At 37.5% G+C, this 18671-nt stretch overlaps 1 protein-coding gene across 3 annotated transcripts in view; it reads left to right on the forward strand.

Annotated features, from left to right (window-relative positions):
* The first annotated feature begins 636 nt into the window (after positions 1-636).
* Positions 637-18671, forward strand: part of LOC128991092 (uncharacterized) — a 40116-nt gene continuing 22081 nt past the window's right edge. For all 3 annotated transcript variants that reach the window (XM_054413818.1, XM_054413819.1, XM_054413820.1), the window contains exons 1-4: positions 637-852; positions 1451-1639; positions 2346-2450; positions 8980-9235. In XM_054413818.1, coding sequence (XP_054269793.1) covers positions 811-852; positions 1451-1639; positions 2346-2450; positions 8980-9235 — 592 coding nt within the window. In that variant the 5' untranslated portion in view covers positions 637-810. The remainder of the gene's footprint in view (positions 853-1450; positions 1640-2345; positions 2451-8979; positions 9236-18671) is intronic.

Consider the following 18671-nt stretch of genomic DNA (forward strand, 5'->3'; position numbering starts at 1 on the left):
CCGAACCAAATCGAGTAAATAAAACCTCATGAAATCAAATGAGTTTCATAGTTGAGAGCATTGAAAGAGTACATACCTTCCTTTTACAGGGAAGATTTGTTATGCTAAAGTCAAATTCCAGGTGTTTATAATTTAATGGCCAACATGTTACCTTGGAGACAGTGGGTGGGCTAGGTGTGGTAGCAGGCTGGCCAACTGCAGCTTAAAAGGAGAAGAAAAGCAATGAAGATAATACCATCGATGTATAATAATTATATATTGATCGATAATACAATACACATAAAAATAATTAATAACCAGAGCTCAGTAACTTGAGCTAACTTAGCTACATGTTTTTTACTTTATGAATATCTTTATCATTTTAAAATTAATTAACATTCTTATTGTAACAGTGATGTTATAGTATTATGAAATGGAGAATCGTATAATATGTTGTTTATCCTTATTGTTTTGTTTTTATATTTTCATTTCTACCCGGAGTTATTCCGTACCCCCACATCCTCATTAAAAAAATTGAGCTAAAAAAGGCCCTAATAAAAAAGTTTGATGGACACCTTCCCCATGCCTGTGGATAAATCAATTCTTAAAGTTACTCAGCTGTAATTTTGTAAATAATTTATGATTGTTTATGAAAATACTTATTGGATAACGCGTCAAATAAATTTTGATCTACAAAACTATATCTGTTTAACAAATACTTCTAGTTTAAAAACACATTTCCATGAGATGCAATTTATTAAAATTAGTGCTCTTACGAAAGTCTAATCAAAACTGTGTAAAAATTGTGTTACTACTTATAACCTGAAAATAATGTATCCAGCGAAACAAAGCAACATGAACCGACATATCCGGGTAAGTTATCTTGTATCTATCTTAACTTATATTGTGCCTTTGGACAAGAACAAGACTGATTTTGAATTCAAGATTTGAAATCTATAATAATCAAAATTAAGGTGTGTACATCAGCTTGCAAAATATTGTCTTACATTAAACCATAGACTATAGCCTGTGTGATGGAAGATGTCTCCAGGATGACAAAATTATGAGTATATGTTTAGTCTATATATGAATATTGTACAAGCGATCTGTTATCGAACATCTAAACTTTATTAAGTAGTAACTTTAAATGTTCAAGATATCTCAGGGACACTAATCATCTTTGAAGGTTGTAATGGACCCAAAGCCATTCAATCCAGCCATTCACTGTTCAAATTTGATTTGTTTAAAATTATTCCAAAGCTACCCTTAGAATATTGACTTTAACACATTCCACATATAAATAAGAAGTCTCCTCATAGAAAATATTTAAGATTACGGAGCCATTGATTATTATTTTAATTGCCATGCGCGATGTATGTCTCTTGTAAAGAGTGCATCACTTTTGCGTAGGATGTATTTCAAACCGTGTAACCTTTTTTTTCAATTTGCACAGAATCTAAATGTGTTACAGAGGAGGCGCCGGACAGGTCGACTGTGCGGGAGGACGCGGTTCCGAGCCCTCGGGAGAATGGTGATGAACCACAGACCGTGGCTGACAGAGAGACCAAACGTGGGCAAGGGTGTGGACGAGGACATCAAGAAGAATGTGCTGCGGATAGACGTCATGACAAAGGAGAAGTATCAGAGCCTCAGCATCCAGGTAACGATCCGGAATTCTATTAGAATACGAACAACATATCAAGGATGTCGATAATTATACTAAGAGGAATGTTTTAGATGGAAAAGATAAGTACAAGAGTCTCAGAATTCAGGTATTTTCCAGCAAAAACTGTAACTGGTACAGGTTATTTGCTACCGGAAGAGCCAAATACAATAGGATAGGGACAAGGAACTAACCAGGAATATTTTTTAGATAGACATGACAACCAATTAAGAAAAGTAGCAGATTATAGCTATCAGTTACGTAAACCAGGACGTACGCTGTACATCAGAAGAGGCGATTGTGATTTAATCTTATACTTCAGGGAAAGAAATGTGGTCCACTTTATGTTAATAATGTGCACCACATATAAGGGACCGCAATTAAGACAAATTTTTATAAAAATCTGATAGATGAATAATGTTTGTGGGACTGGTGAATGATTTTACTCAACAACTTACAGCTTATTTTCTAATAGGGACCTCTGAATCCTGGCAAAATATCAGAGAAAATAAAGAAAGTGAATCTATTATAACATGAGGGACCAAAAGGTCAAGGATTAAAAAACAGGCTAAAATATTAAAGGGCTAGAAGATTCTTTGGAGGTTCAAGCATTCAAACCTATAAAATTGTATTACATTACTCATTTATGCTGGTATTTATTTAATCTGGTAAAGTTACACATGATTGTTTTAATTTGTAACAGAACAAGTCACTTTTACGGAAGGACCAACGACTTCGTACTGAGGAGGAAATCGACGATCTCCACAAGGTTATAGGGAATTTGAAATGTTTTCGACGATACCCCGAGGTAAGTAATACAACTGTCTTATGAACAAATTTGTTAAAATGTTTATCCATTTGAAATTCTATACAATTGAAATCCATCGACTGTGATCTATTTTATAGAGTGATTGTATTGTTCTAGAATATTAGTTGTCTGAGGTAGGCTTAAATTATTGACACTTTATATTTTCAAATGACCATGACTACTTTTAAATGACCTCATGTCGTATGGGTGGACAGGATTAAATTCTTGTTTGTAGAATTAAAGCTTGCGAATGTTGCTATTTTTTATAGCCACCCAATCTCAAATTGTTTCGAAGAAAAGTAGATGGCTGTTTACTTTACTTGCTTAACACTCAGAATATTAACAAGGTATAGTCAATGATACAAGTCATTCAACCAAAGGAAAAACACTAGAACCTTTTCATGACTGTCTTGAGGATATAGGAAAAATGAAATGAAATGAAAAAAAAATGAAATGAAAAACGTTTACTTATCCCAAGAATATAAACTAAAACAGAGAGTAGCTATACAACTTAACAGTACGATATTTCTAAAATAAAATAAAATTTGCCTTACTTATGGGATAGGCCTACATGGGCAGGTGCCTGTGCGTAGGGGCCTGGCTGTTATCAGTCTAAGCAAATTGAGGGCACACACTAAAATTGGGAAGGTTTTTAAGCCTTGTTAATTTAACTTGATCGTATAGCGGATAAGAGAATGTCGGTGACGACAACCAAAGCCAGTGCAATCTAAGACAGGAGACATTGTGAGGGCGAGGGGGTCGAAGGGTCAAGGATTGTTTAGTCAGGGTCAAGTAAGGTTAGGTCTGATCAAAGTTTCGGCCTCTTCATTGGTAATCGTGTGCAGTAAAACAAGCATCTGTTTTTTGAATTTCTGTATTGAGGGTAAACTAAAAATGTGTTGAATATTATATTTTTGAATTAGATTTCGATATAGAATCTGAGCAACATAAAAACAGTTGGTAGTTAGAACTGACTTATGTAGCTGAGGGACAGATATTCCAACATTATGTGAATATATTGTGTAGTGTTGATGTGTGACTGCTGTAAGAATCGTGTTTGAGTTTTTGAATGTGTGACTAAGAAGAAACTGAATGAAAATATGTCTGACTGGTAATACTCCCGTCTCACGGAATAGTGCATCAGTGGAGTACCTTTTATTTTTTCTAAAAGCTACTTTCAAAATTGATCTTTGGACCACATTCAAGGGTTCCAAGGTGGTGTGATAGCATGCTCCCCAGCAGATAATACCAAATGAAATCAAGGATTGTACATAAGCGAAATAAGCTCTCTCTACGTCCTCCTTGTCCAAAATGACACTCAGTTGATGAAAAGCATATGTATTTACGAATCCTTTTCTTTAAGAAATCTACATGCTCTGACCACCTCATTCGGTAGTCAAAATAAACACCTAAATATTTGTAATAATCTACTTTTTCAATGTATTCACAATTACAAAGATATACTGTTATGGTCGCCGCAACAATGAATCTTCAAATTGTCTAGACTATAATCAGTGCTTGTACTGAGTGATATCAGAAGAAATTTAGTCTTGTTCACATTAAGTGAGAGCACATTTTGATCTAGCCATTTTTTTAGAAGTGAGAGATCACGGAGAGCTATAAAAAGTAAAGAGCAAAGTATATTTTTGTGTTTTAAAATTATTTAAAATTGCATCAAAGTTCATTCTTTGAGGCCGTCGGCCAGTGCCAGTTCCAAGGAAGGGGGGGGGGGGCTACAGGGGCAAAAGCCTCCCCATTGGACCTTGTAAAATTAAATTTAACCATACAATTCGTCATAAAAACCTAACAGACTTTTTTAGACACAATTTTAGATCTAAGAAATTACTTATAAAGTCACCAAACAGCTTTAAAAATACAAAATGTTTGGGGAAGAACCCCCCTACTTTTTAGGGATGTGGAATACCCCGGCAGCCCCTTCCTTGACAAGGTCCTAGAACCGCCACTGTTTCTGGCCTGCAGTAATTTAAACATGAAGACATCCAAATATATCCCCTTGTCCACAGTTCAGCCTCCTAGCCCTCCTAAACACTCCCCTTCCACCTACACTGCTCTGCTTCTATAAGCATGTATCAGCTAGAACTGAATGTGTTAAACAATCTCAACTAGTCTCCAGTCTACTCACCTGCTTCCCAAGAAAGTCTACTAACAATGTATCACTCTAGGGTGTTGGCTGGCAACGTATGTTTACCTTTCTACCAGTCACCACTGCTCACCATTCTAAGTAAATAGATAGGTTAATACACCTGTCGGTATTGAATGTGACAGAATAGTTTCCAAAAAACACCTTCGAGACTTATGTCAATGTGTTGTATTAAGTCTGTTCTTTTAGTCATATGATTTATTTGTGTTAAAATATCTTTTGTTGACAGATGATTTTTGTAAACATGTTTTTGTAAACATTGGTTTAGTTTGGAAATAGAGTTTGTTGAAACAAGATGTGTGTTTAATATTCTTAAATTAGAAATAGAACATGGTGGCAGCTTAGTGGATTTTTATCGAACTGAAAGTCTAAAACCACACATAATGTCAAGTAAGGGCAGAAAAAAACGAAATACTCGGAGGCAAAGGTATGAGGACAACGGTGAGGACGACACCCAAAGTGAACTCAACTACATTTCAGAAAGGGCATCTAGAAAGACTAAAGATGAGTCACGAGGATTAACATTGGTACATACGAACCGAGAAAATAATGCAGTTATCTGTACTACTACTCCGATGATCAATATCACGTTACCAACTCCGGAAATGTTTTCTTTTACTCCGAATGAGTGGCATTCCTGGAGGAATCGCTTTCAAAGGTACAGACGGGGTTGCGGTCTGGATAGCACTTCTGACGCTCGGCAAATCGATGTACTTTTGTTTACAATGGGTAGTAGAAGTGAAAATATTTTCGATTCGTTTTCACCAAAACCTAATACTTATGATGAGGCTCTTCGGGCCTTTGATGAATACTTTGTGCCAAGACGGAATATAATTTATGAGAGATCAAAATTTTTGAGACACAAGCAAGGGAGTGATCCATCTGAAAAATGTATAACAGATTTGCATGGCCTTGCGAAAACGTGTGCATGGGGTGAACTAAATGATGAGATGATGCTTCTCGTCCTCATTATTGGTATGCAAGATGAGGCTCTAAGTGATAGACTCCAGCTGGACTCTCAACTGACTCTGGAGAAAGCAATTAATAACTTGCGCCAACATGAGGAGCTAGAACGCCAAAAACGTGAACTCGCCAATACTAATGTTTTTTTGGTAAATAAAACGTCAGTTCAAAACGGTAAACCGAATCGGACTGAAGGAGTTTGTGACCAGAAATACATTGAGGATGCAGAAAATACAAAGAAGTGCAGGAAATGTGGTTATAATTGGCACGGATCACTGGCCGAATGCCCTGCTAGGAAAGCCAAATGTGACAAATGTTCCGAGATTGGATATTTTTTTCGATGCTGTCCCTACCGCGAAAAGTGGATGAGAAAAAACAAAAACGTCGTTAAAGAAATCGAACAGCAAGTTTCAGACTGTGGAGATCTACAGGTTCCTGAGATTTTCATCGGGAATATAGAAAACAATAACAGAGCCTGGGCCCAGGAGGTAAAAGCAAGCTGTGGAAACCAAGTGTTAGGGCTTATAAAATTTAAACTTGACACAGCCGCTGATGTAACCATGATTCCAGTAGGAGTTCTTGGTGATTTTATTAAGACTCTGCCTCTAGGAAAGTGCAAATCCCCTGTGTTCAGTGCAAAGAAGAAAGAACGAATCAATATTTTGGGAACTTTAAGGCTGAAGCTTGAACATAAGGGTGTATCGGTTTATGATCATGCGTATATTCCTGAGGAGATCACTGTTCCACTTCTTAGCAGACGTTCCTGTGAAGAGCTGAACCTGGTGAAGAGGATCTTTTTTGTAGATTCATCAGATATTGACTGGGTTACTAAGTACCCTAATTTATTTCAAGGATTGGGAAATATGAAAGGAGAGTACAAGATAGAAATGAAGGAGAATGCAGTTCCTTATGCTATATCTACCCCCAGGGTTGTACCAATACCTTTAAAAAGCAAGGTGAAAGAGCAGTTAGAGAATATGCTTGAAAAAGGAGTGATTTTCCCAGTTGAACACGCGACTGATTGGTGCGCACCAATGGTAGTTTGCGCAAAAAAGAGAGGTGGGGTTACGATCTGCGTGGACCTATCCAAACTCAACAACAGTGTGAAACGTCGGTTTTATCCTATTCCAAAGATTGAACTTTCATTGTCCGAGATCGCGGGAGCCAAGTACTTCAGCAAGATCGATGCGAATTCCGGTTTCTGGCAACTGAACCTTGCAGAGGAGTCACAAGATTACACAACATTTATCACCCCTTTCGGGAGGTATAAATTCTGTAAGTTACCTTTTGGAATTACATCTGCTCATGAAGAGTTTCAGCGCCGTATGTCAAAAGCTTTAGAAGGGGCAAAGAACTGTTTAGTGCACATTGATGACTGTTTGATATGGGGAAGAACGAAAGAGGAACACGACGAGTGTCTTAGAGCCGTTCTAGAGAGAGTGCAAGCTATTGGAATCACTTTGAATAAGCAGAAGTCTGAGTTCTGCAAGAAGACTGTGACATTTTTGGGGTTTGTGCTGTCTAAGGAAGGAATCAAGCCTGATACAAGCAGTTGTGGACTTACCAGCCCCAAGTAATGCTAATGAAGTCCAGAGATTCATGGACATGATCACTTTTCTGGCTAAATTTATTCCGAACTGCAGTGAGATTTTAGAGCCAATTACGAGCTTGTTAAAGACTAAAAACGATTTCTTTTGGGGACCAACTCAGGAAAAAGCTTTTGTCACAGTAAAACAGATTTTATCATCAGAGCCATGTTTAACTGTTTACGATCCGGAAAAGCCCTCGATTCTTTCTTGTGATGCTTCAAAAAAAGGTCTTGGAGCGGTTTTAGCCTACTACAAGTTGAAGGAGAAAAAAAGAAACCTGTGGCATATATATCTCGGACTCTAACGCCTGCTGAAGAAAACTACAGTAACATTGAGAGAGAAGCGCTTGCGTTCACATGGGCAAGTGACCGTTTAAAATGTTTCCTGATGGGTAAAATGTACACAATTGAGAGCGACCACAAACCGCTTGTCTCAATTTTCAAAAGACAAAATTTGGACGAGCTTTCACCGAGGCTACAGCGATTCCGAATGCGTATGATGAGATACGATTATTGCATGACCTGGACCCCAAGAAAAGACCTTGCCGTAGCAGATCTGCTATCGAGAAGTCCTATTCCGGCTAATGAAGATGGTGAATTGCCTTCGCCCATTAAATCAGTATGATTAGTATAAACACTACAGACGAAAATGTGACAAAAGTACTTCACTCACAAATGAGGGATCCAATATGTGCACGACTCAAGTTAAAAATTCTAGACGAATGGCCTGTAAAATCAAGTTTACCTAATGAGATTCAAGAGTACTTTAACGTGAAAGAAGAGTTAAGTTGTATTGATGGGTTTTTGCTTCGAGGAACTCGGATGATAATACCTCAGGAACTACGAGCGGAGATGCTCGAGAGGCTTCACAGTGGACACTTGGGAATCACAAAAACCAGGAAACGTGCTTTGGGAACCATGTGGTGGCCTGGAATTTCTCAAGAAATAGAAAGAAAAATAAAATCGTGTCCAGTGTGTATTCAGAACTCAACTAATCACAGTGAACCATTGATTCCAGAACTTATGTTTGGAGGGAAAATAAGAGACAATCTTCCATCTACTTTAATTGGAAATCCTGTGGAAAATAAAGACTTTTTTGAGAGGGAGAATAAGTACCAGTCGAAGTATAAGATGCAATTTGATAAACGACATGGAGCGAGTGGTTTAAGTGAATTAGAAGTTGGAAGCATGGTATGGGGTCACAGATCTACGTAGACATGGTAAAGTAGTCAGGAAATTGAACGAACCACGTTCCTACCTTGTGGACACTGACAAGAGAACCATTCGACGAAACCGGAAGTTCTTAGTTCCTGCACCATACTACGGAGAAGATTGTATTCTTTCAAACTGTTCATCTACGGTCCTTAATTGTCCAGTCCATCTAACTCACGTGATCGTCCAGATGCTAGCACAGTTACCCGTTACGGAAGGTCCATCAAGATACCGAGGCGGTACCGAGCTTCATGAAGATGTAGACATCTTGAGGCGGGATGTTGTATTAAGTCTGTTCTTTTAGTCATATGATTTATTTGTGTTTAAATATCTTTTGTTGACAGATGATTTTTGTAAACATGTTTTTGGTTTAGTTTGGAAATAGAGGTTGTTGAAACAAGATGTGTGTTTAATATTCTTAAATTAGAAATAGAACACAATGAGTAAACCTTAACTAACAAGGTTGCTTGAAACGGGCACGGTCAGCCTGGGCCCAGAGGCGCAAGAGGTTTTAGGTTTGTTGGGGTGCAATTCATTATCTCTTAGGCCCATAGCACGACACTTGCGAAGTTTGAGTCTTCTTACTAATCTTAACCTTTTTCCAGAATGTCCGCAGGGAGTTGGTGGCATCGACGTATTTTGAGTACTACGGTGGCGGCCGAGTGATTGTGAGGCAGGACCACGACGCCACATTTCTGGGGTTCGTCCTGCGAGGGGAACTGGAGGTGACAACTGCCAGGGTGGACCCGGTGTTCGGCAACGTAGTGACCGAGGTGACGGGCCAACTGGGCCCTGGAGCAGTGTTTGGCGAGGTGTCTCTACTGCACAACGTACCTAGGACTAACACAGTCACCAGTGTCAGTCAGTATACGTTGCCAATATAGTAGCTATAAAAGTAATTCAAGTACCATAGTGTTGGATTTATGAAATGTGAAGTCCAACTTGACTATGGAGAGAATTGGACATCACATTTCCATGTGGATGATGAAGTTGTATAGATGTAGCCTACCCTGTTAAATTAGCTTCAGACAGAAAATGTACAGCTGCCAAGGCTTCTGTTGCATACTCTGAATTGTTATGAAAGCCAAACGACTAATGCATATTTTATTTCACACCAATTATCAAAATACCCAGGAATTGAAAACTAAGAAGAAGAATAAAATAATTATGATGTAAACACACTCAGGGAGCTCAGTCAACTATGTTAGATTTCAGTGAAAAATTTGCTGCAGCTGTTTCATATCTAGGATGTCTACCTACTAGTTAACCTTTTCTACAGATCTGCATTCACCAATAATTTTGAACATGGATTGTGTTTGAAAGAGGAACCAGTTGAGTCTTATTCACAATAAATTCTCAGCCAAGCCAATCCAAGTAGACAACTACAACAACATGCAATATAAGCACATCAGCTGATCGTATTGAAATAAAGGAAACAGGGCTGCCAACTTATGGACTTGTTTTGTGCCCAAAGAGTTAGGCATACTCTGGATTGTGTTAAAAACACTATACATCATGTTTCCAAATTGTAATTGAATATTTTTGAATACCAAATTCCCCGACTGGTTATAGAACTTGCCTATATTTACAGACAGCCAAACCTATTATAGTTAATTTACTACCTTAATATTATTAAGTATTATAATTTCTAACTACATTTACAATACAAACTTTCGAGACATATTTTAGTTAATGATGAAATCAGATGTATTCGTTTCACTGGCAAATTGACAAAAACAGTACTGAGTAAAACAAAGCTTGTCGTCTGAGCAAAGCCCACTAGAAAAAAGGGCCATATTCTGCAGGATACATGTTGCGACGATGTATTGTTGAGCTCGAGCTGCGGCTTTTTTTCTTGTGCGGCCTTGGTCAATGGTGAATGGTCAGTGCAAGTAAGTGCAAGTGCAAAGTGCAAAGTGCAAGACAGTGCAAGAGCAGCTCGATGGCCGCGACGAGTGTGCCTGGCGGCGCGTTGTAGAACTACAACCTCACAGTTCTGACAAACTCCGCCAGATGTCGAAGTCTACTATCTATTAACTGATATGATTTCGTGAACAGAATGATTGATAAATTTAGGTTAAATATTATTTAAATTTATAACCGATTCAGCATATAGTATCATAAATATATGTTTCAATACTCTTCAGTAAGGTTTAGTTTACTAAAACTATTTATAAGCAGTTCATTGGCAATTAAAGAGAAGGTACTCGCAGTCGGAAGCATGTTTGAGATTGTATATATCCATAAAACAACACTAATATAATCACTGGATGGATAATACCCCATCGTATACCTTTCTTAACTACGTATCGTGAATAATCGCGCTACATAGAATTTTTGAAGCCTTCTTAAGGCTGAAAGTATTGACAATCTACATTTTCTGTAGGTACTGTAAATTATTACAGCTGAGTTCATGTTACTTTTTTCACGACACTTTGATTTTAGTTGATTGACATACGTTAATTGATGGCTGAAATTAAATTTTGGCTGGCCATGCCAGCTGTCAACATCATTTGGGGACCGAGCAGGTTATTACATCCCTAGGGCCACAAAATCAGCTGCCCACTTACTTTCTTAAAACTTGAATGCATATTAAATACACAGTCAGTACCCATAGCATTTGTAATAGAATTGTTTATTGTCACCGCTGCCTAGCAACTATTTATTATTATTTTTGCTGATTCCTCAAATTTCTTCACATAACCTTCAAGTTGGTAGTTGTGTTGACTATCAGTGTGCATTATTATTGTGGTGAATAGTGGTAATAGGGTATAGCGTGGTGAAAATTAGCGTTCGTACCACGGACCGAAATGGTTTCGCAGCTCTCGATTGTTATAAGTTCTCGATTTCGTCTCGAACTTAAAAACTATCTCGAGCCGGCAAAAACCTCATTTTCGGCCCTAGGTACGAAATATACTATTATATTACGAGGGAACCTCTGTGGAAAATTGTAGATTGTACATTATAATTTAAAGGGGTACAAAACCGCCCGTAATACCATTTTTCTTTTCAAAGATTGTATTTGGTTGGGACAGTTAGGTGAATAAAACTAATAATTTACAATACTTTACATTTTTTACTATTTATGTACGCTTATTTATGTAAGCTTTACCGTAAATAGTCGATTTAAAATCCATATTCAACTGTCACGTCTCTTGTCAACATAATGACAACATAATGTTTGTGTTTAAACCGTTATGAAAAAAGTTGACCAGCATTTACTGTATCTTTGAACGCAAACTCAAAAAACCAAACGCGCGGGTGGGGGGGGGGTTTGAAGCCATAAAGGTAATTGTTCTTTTTAGTTACTATTCGCAGGTTAAGCTTTGAATCGACACATCAATCGTAATAATCTGTCAAAGTAAGTCGTCTAAAAAGCGGTGTTACAGACCCTTTCACCCTTAAGCATATAAGTATATAAGTGAATTAAGTGCGTTAAGCATAAGTGTAGTGTTTTACGAGGAAGATCCAGGCGCCAATTGTGCAGTTTTAGGCCGGCCACACACAGAACCAGGCGGGTCGGGGCGCGACAGGGCACGACGAGACGCCTGACTTAAGCCCTGTCTTGTTGCTGTCACACACAGAATGAGGCAGGGCACGTCAAGTAAAAAGTTTAGCCCCCATAAACCTGAAAATTAATATAAGATTTTTTTTTATTTCTGAGCCCTGAGCCGATTTAGCCAACTTTTAAATTTGACTTTATACTTGGGAGCAGAATAGAAAACAAAATTCAAAGTCATACCTCCAGAGGAGTGATTTTTGAAACCCTTAAGATATGAACGTTGGCCCTCTTTTTCCTCAGTTATCAATACCAAGATAAATTATTAGTTATTCAACCACTGTAGTAATATCATCACTGCATAGTCTTATCAAAGGGTGTAATCTTTGGTCGTATAAACTGTTACAGTCTTGTATGTAAATTGTATCACTTGTAAAATAATCCTTATCAAAATTAGCCCGAAAGGGAATAAATCACATGACCGCGCATGCGCAGAAAGTTCTGCCCGGCAGCGACTTGCCTCGGGGCATAATTTTGGAGACCTTCGCATTTTGCCCTGAGGGCGCCCGGGGGCGTCTTTTCGACGTGCCCTGCCTCGCCCGGTCCTGTGTGTGGAGCTCCATAAGCGCCCGTGCAATTCCCGTCGCACAAGACGCCTCGGGGCAAAATGCCCTGTCGCGCCCCGCCTTGCCTGGTTCTGTGTGTGGCCGGCCTAAGGGCCCAAAACTGGTTTCCAAGGTAAAATGAATCCATTGCAATACCTTTTCAAGATTATTGTTATACGGAACAGTTTTTAGTTTTTATGATTTAGGTGGTCTGAGGGGAAGTTCTCCCACTACTTTTTTGCTTAATGTTTTTTGTAGCTAAATGATAGGATTATTAAATACAATGTATGTTTGTCATATTTTGTTTGTCCTTTATGCGTTACAAACCCAGCCGTCCGACGTGATGAAACCATGAAACTAAGGGAAGTTGTTCTATAAACCCCCGGGAAGATTTGTGAGGATTGACATTTTGGGAATCTCCCCAGGGCTCCGCCCCAGTGGTCTTTTAAGTTCCCATTATATCCTTGTAGAGAAAATATTTGTCTACATTTGAACAGATGAATACGTTTGAATTAACACTATCATTTAAGGAGACAGCTGGTTAATTAAACTATAGAACAATGTAGATAAATGAAATCATCACTGCTCGATAGAAAATCTGTGCGTACAAACCTTTAATTTAAGACCAATATTATGAAAATCGGTATGGCAGAAGGACCAAACGAACGTGGACAAGAAAATCCAAATTCAGAGCAAGAGCGAGCGCGACGTGAGTGCACCTGGCGGAGATTTTGTAGAACTACAACCTCACAGTTCTGACAAACTCCGCCAGATGTCGAAGTCTAGTATGTATTAATAATTGATATGATTACGGGAACAAATTGATGGATAATTTTAGGTTGAGTATTATTTAAATGTATAACCCATCCAATGTATCGTATCACAAATATATATTTTGATACACTTCAGTAATGGTTCAGTTTACTAAAACTATTTTTCAAGCAGGTCATTTGCAATTGAAGAGAAGGTACTCGCAGTCGGAAGCATGTTTGAGATTGTATATATTATCCTACTAAATCGCTAATTGATGTTAGAGGGTTACCTTTCGAAACCTCCTTTGAGCCTTCTATATTACGTGTAGAAACGCGAAAAAAATAGATTTTTTGATGCCTTATCTAAGGCAAAATGCATTATTAAAACGGTCTCAATTTATTTAAAACTAGCAGAATACCTGTTCTTCGTACGGGGTTGGCATCTATATATATAATACGCTAAGCCGATTTTTGTAAACAGAACTCCTCCCTAATTTTTTGACAGATTTTGGTGATTAAAGTGTCAAAAAATGACCCTGATCTGTAGTTTAGCAAAGTGTTTTTAGTTTTTTGATATCTTTATTAGATTCGGCAAGATCTTCCATCAAAGTTGGATTTTCTCCCATAAGATTAACATGGGGAAATCCCAATATTTAATTGGAAACTTTGTCTCCACTAATTTGAGAGAACGGCTGGGCGTAGAAACTTGGTAGAGGCGTCCAAAGAAAGGTCTTCGTCTGTAGATGAGTTATCAAAAGAAAAACTACGTAAATTCGATTAGGGCTCTGCCCCAGAAGATTTTAAAGATCCCTCCACAGATTTGTTTACATTTTGGTCATGTGGATAATACTTTTTAATAAAACAGCTGTTACTTTTAAAATTGTATTTTAAACAACACACATTTATTGGGAGTTACTGAATTCTACCAAAGTACCTGGGGACCGAGCTTTGCTCGGAGAAAATCATTAGTTCACTCTGAAAGCAGTCTTAGTATCGGAGATACATAAATCTGTTCCCAAACTCCACAAGGCTCGCCTTTACTACTTCCTTCACCACTTCCTACGTCGCGGACCTTTTTCCCTCCCTTCCCATAGCATTTTAGGATTGCAAATACCTTAATCTAATCATCATAAACGGTTCCCACACTCCTGACTACTCGCATCGACTATTTCCTTTACCACTTCCTACGTCGCGGACCTGTTTCCCTCCCTTCCCATTGCATTTAAAGATTGCCCATACCCTTATCTAATCGTCATAAACAGTTCCCACGCTCCAGACAGCTCGCCTTTACTACTTCCTTCACCACTTCATACGTCACGGACATGTTTCCCTCCCTTCCCATAGCATTTTAGGATTGCCCCATAAACAGTTCCAACACTCCGGACAGCTCGCCTTGACTACTTCCTTCACCACTTCCTACGTCGCGGACCTGTTTTCCTTCCTTCCCATAGCATTTTAGGATTGCATATACCTTAATCCAATCGTCATAAACAGTTCCCACACTCCGGACTACTCGCCTTGACTACTTCCTTCACCACTTCCTACGTCGCGGACCTGTTTCCCTCCCTTCCTATAGCATTTTAGGATTGCAGATACCCTAATCTTATCGTCATAAACAGTCCCCACACTCCGGACTGCTCGCCTTTACTACTTCCTTCATCACTTCCTACGTCACGGACCTGTTTCCCTCTATTCCCATAGCATTTTATGATTGCCTTTACTACTTCCTTCACCACTTCCTACGTCACGGACCTGTTTCCTTCCCTTCCCATAGCATTTTAGGATTGCAGATACCTTAATCTATTCGTCATAAACAGATCCTAGACTCCGCATTGCTACCCTTGACTACAATCATAGACTAACCCTACAATGTATCAAGTAATCTTAAGTATAATCTTTGCTCAATATTAACAAGTGATGTTTTTCCTTTTGTACTGTATTTGTAATTTGCTAGTATACTGTGGGTAGTTGGCTTATTATGAACACATGCTACAACTTCAAGTCTTTTGTTTACTTTTTCCTTGTTATTTAATTCAGCCAACATGGTTACCTAGCAACCCTTAAGACTAATGTAAAAAAAAATGTGATTTTCAGTTTCATTTTTCTATGTAATTAGATTTTTGTTGGCAGTTCTAACTGCATGAAACTCGTTTTTAGGCCAGAAATGAACTATTTACAACATTTGAAGAAAATCGTCGGAGCCGTTTTCGAGATCTTTGTGCAAGCAAGCAAGCAAGCAAGCAAGCAAGCAAACATTGCTCGTATTAGAGTATAGGATAAGTATTTGCAATGTTATTTTCTGATTAAAAAAAAAATTGATTTTCTTCTTTATAATGTCATGTTTTGCAACGTTCATTTTGCAACTGAATAGTCCAAAAGAAGTATTTGCAATGTTATTTTCAGATTTTAAAATTGATTTTCTTTTGTTTCATGTCATGTATTGCAATATTAAGTTCCATTACGAAATCAGTAGAAAATCCTTTAATCACAATTACTCTTACAATTATTTGTTATTGCACTATCTTATATCTATTTTACGGGTTGGCGTCTGCCTTTTTCACAGTTTTTCACTTTTTCCCTATATTTTATCATATTATTTCAGACAGATAGGTTTATGAGATTATCGTCATGCATGCTTTCAATCATTGGAAAAAATCATCGATTGTGTACAACAAATAGTACATTCGCATTATTTGTTGCCAATGAAGCTGCACGACCATATAAATGAGGAGGCCCCTAACAGTTCAAGAATAAAAGCCAACTTCACTTCAAGTATATTCCACTACACCTAACATTGCGTCGATAGATTATATTGACAACTGTATGTAACTGATAAGGCTGAAACAACTAACTAACATCCCCCATGTCAAGGAATTCCAGCTTTAACAGTAACCCCACAACCAATTTCTCAAAACTGTGCTAGAGGGTTTTTCATTGGCACAGAAGTACGATATTGAACTGACGCGACGTGACGAAGGAAAAATCAAACTTACACTGTAACGGATGTACCTCCCTTTGAAGTTAGTACGTGTCTTTCCAACAAACAGATTTTTTTTCAAATAAAATCATAGATTAATCTGCATTACACTGATGAAATCACGGAAGTGTTTAACTGCAAAAGATCCACCAATACACTTTTAATACTATTTAAAGGTTCTTCCAAAGGAAGAGATACCAGACAGCAGACTAACAACGCCAATGACGTGCAATATGGGAAATATGTTATTAGTAGTCAGGGCAGCGATCTGGCAGAAATTTGACCTTGAGATGATCTAGGTGTACTCTCAGTTGACCACGTGTAGTAGGTGTTTTGTGGATAAAAAGTGTTGGCCTGACTGGGTTTCGAACCCCGGTCTTTTTGTTGGTAGTTGTATGCGTTAGCTGGTTGAGCTACAGCAATGTTATGGGTATGGAGTTTTATATCGGTAAATGACATCTTACCTTGTATCTTATATACAGGGTGTGTATTGGAGATTTGATTTTAACATGGAGGTTCGTTCGAATCTAACCTATGTTAGAGGTTCACGGGTTCGAATCTAACCAACCACTAATGGTAACTGAGGTTCACGGGTTTAATTCTAACATATGCTAAATATGTTAGAGGTTCACGGGTTCAATTCTAACCAACCACAACTGTTTATTTCAGCTGATCACGTGATCTAGTTTAGAGGTTCACGGGTTCAATCCTATCCTAGTAGGATTTGTAAAAAAACCATTTTATATAGTGTATAATGCTTAAGCGGAACTTTACCGTTGAGCATGTTATGTTGATATTATAATTTGTATATGTGTATCTCTGTAACTTACATATACAGGGTGTGTAAATATTGGTTGGAGGTTCACGGGTTCGAATCTAACCAACCACTAATGGTAACTGAGGTTTACTGGTTCAATCCTAACCTATGCTAGAGGTTTATGGGTTCAATCCTAACCAATCACAACTGTTTATTTCAGCTGATCACTTGGTTTAGAGGTTCACGGGTTCAATCCTATCCTAGTAGGATTTGTAAAAAAAAAACACTTTATATAGTGTATAATGCTTAAACCATACCGTTGATTATAATTGGTAAATGTTGGAGGTTATTTTATAGTGTATAATAAATATAAATCAGCTGAAAGAGGGCTTAAGTGGAATTTTACCGTTGATCATAAAAGAATGTTAAATGTGTAGTAGTATTGGAGGTTATGTTGATATTATAATTTGTATATGTGTATCTCTGTAACCTACATATACAGGGTGTGTAAGTATTGGTTGGAGGTCTGTGGGTTCAAATCTAGCCTATACTAGAGGTTTAATGCTAACTAATATATCATTGGAGGTTATTCTATATATGCTATAGATGAAACAAATGATAATTGTATCTGATGTTAAAAACAGCTGAAAGAAGGCTTAAGTTTACTATTGATTATAAAAAAAATGGCCTTTGTAAAGGCTATTAAATATCATATGTCAAACTTACATCTAATCTATGCTAAATGAGTTACTTAGGTTGTTTTTTGTATAGTGAGAGGTTCATAGGTTTGATCCTTAGCGGGTTATATGAATTTATGTATGTAACCACAAGTGAAACAGGTCTATTATACTAGAGTACTAGTGTTGATGGTATAAATATAATAATGATTAACTTAATATAAGATTCATCATAACAGATTACTAAGTGTTGATGTTATTAGTTTATAAATTCTCTACTAGGTTGCATTACTAGTGCTACCAACTACTGTTAGCCACTTATGTGACTTTGTAACATAACCTCACTTTTTACTTAATAATTTATTACTAACAGTATGTTACTCTAAGTTGAGGTATTAGTTTACAAATTCTCTACTAGGTTACAGCACTAGTGTCTAGCCAACTACAGGTTAGGTGCTCTTGTAACATAACCTCACTTTTTATTTTTTAATTTATTACTAAGTGTTGACAGTATGTTACTCTGAGCTGATGGTATTAGTTTACAAATTCTCTACTAGGTAGCAGTACTAGTGCTACCAACTACTGATTATATTGTATATGTAACATAACCTCACTTTTACCCAAACCACTTTGTTAATTTACCACTAGAGCGCCAGTGTTGATGGTATTAGTTGTCATAGTTTACAAACTCTCTACTAGGTTGCAGCACCTGTGTCTAGCTAACTATTGTTAGCTGGTTATTTGACTGAATCATTGATGTTTAAATATGCTCTGTATATCTAGACAAGTTAAATCAACAAAATAATATATTTTTTTAAACCAGATAGGAAATCACACTCTGATAAGACCTTAGTTGTCTCTGTATAGTGTTTTGTTGTAGTGAAAACCTCAGCTAGTATCAAGTGACAGTCTACAATTAACAGGTAAGTTTTTAATAGTTATTTAAGGTTATTCTATACCAGCTATGATAAAAACTTTTAAAAAGATGTATATTGCCACAGTATATCTTGAGGTATATGTAAAAATTGTT

Source organism: Macrosteles quadrilineatus, unplaced genomic scaffold (genome assembly GCF_028750875.1).
Source record: "Macrosteles quadrilineatus isolate MER2022 unplaced genomic scaffold, UCM_ALF_1.0 Scaffold_3__2_contigs__length_128488019, whole genome shotgun sequence".
NCBI classification, from domain to species: Eukaryota; Metazoa; Arthropoda; class Insecta; order Hemiptera; family Cicadellidae; genus Macrosteles; species Macrosteles quadrilineatus.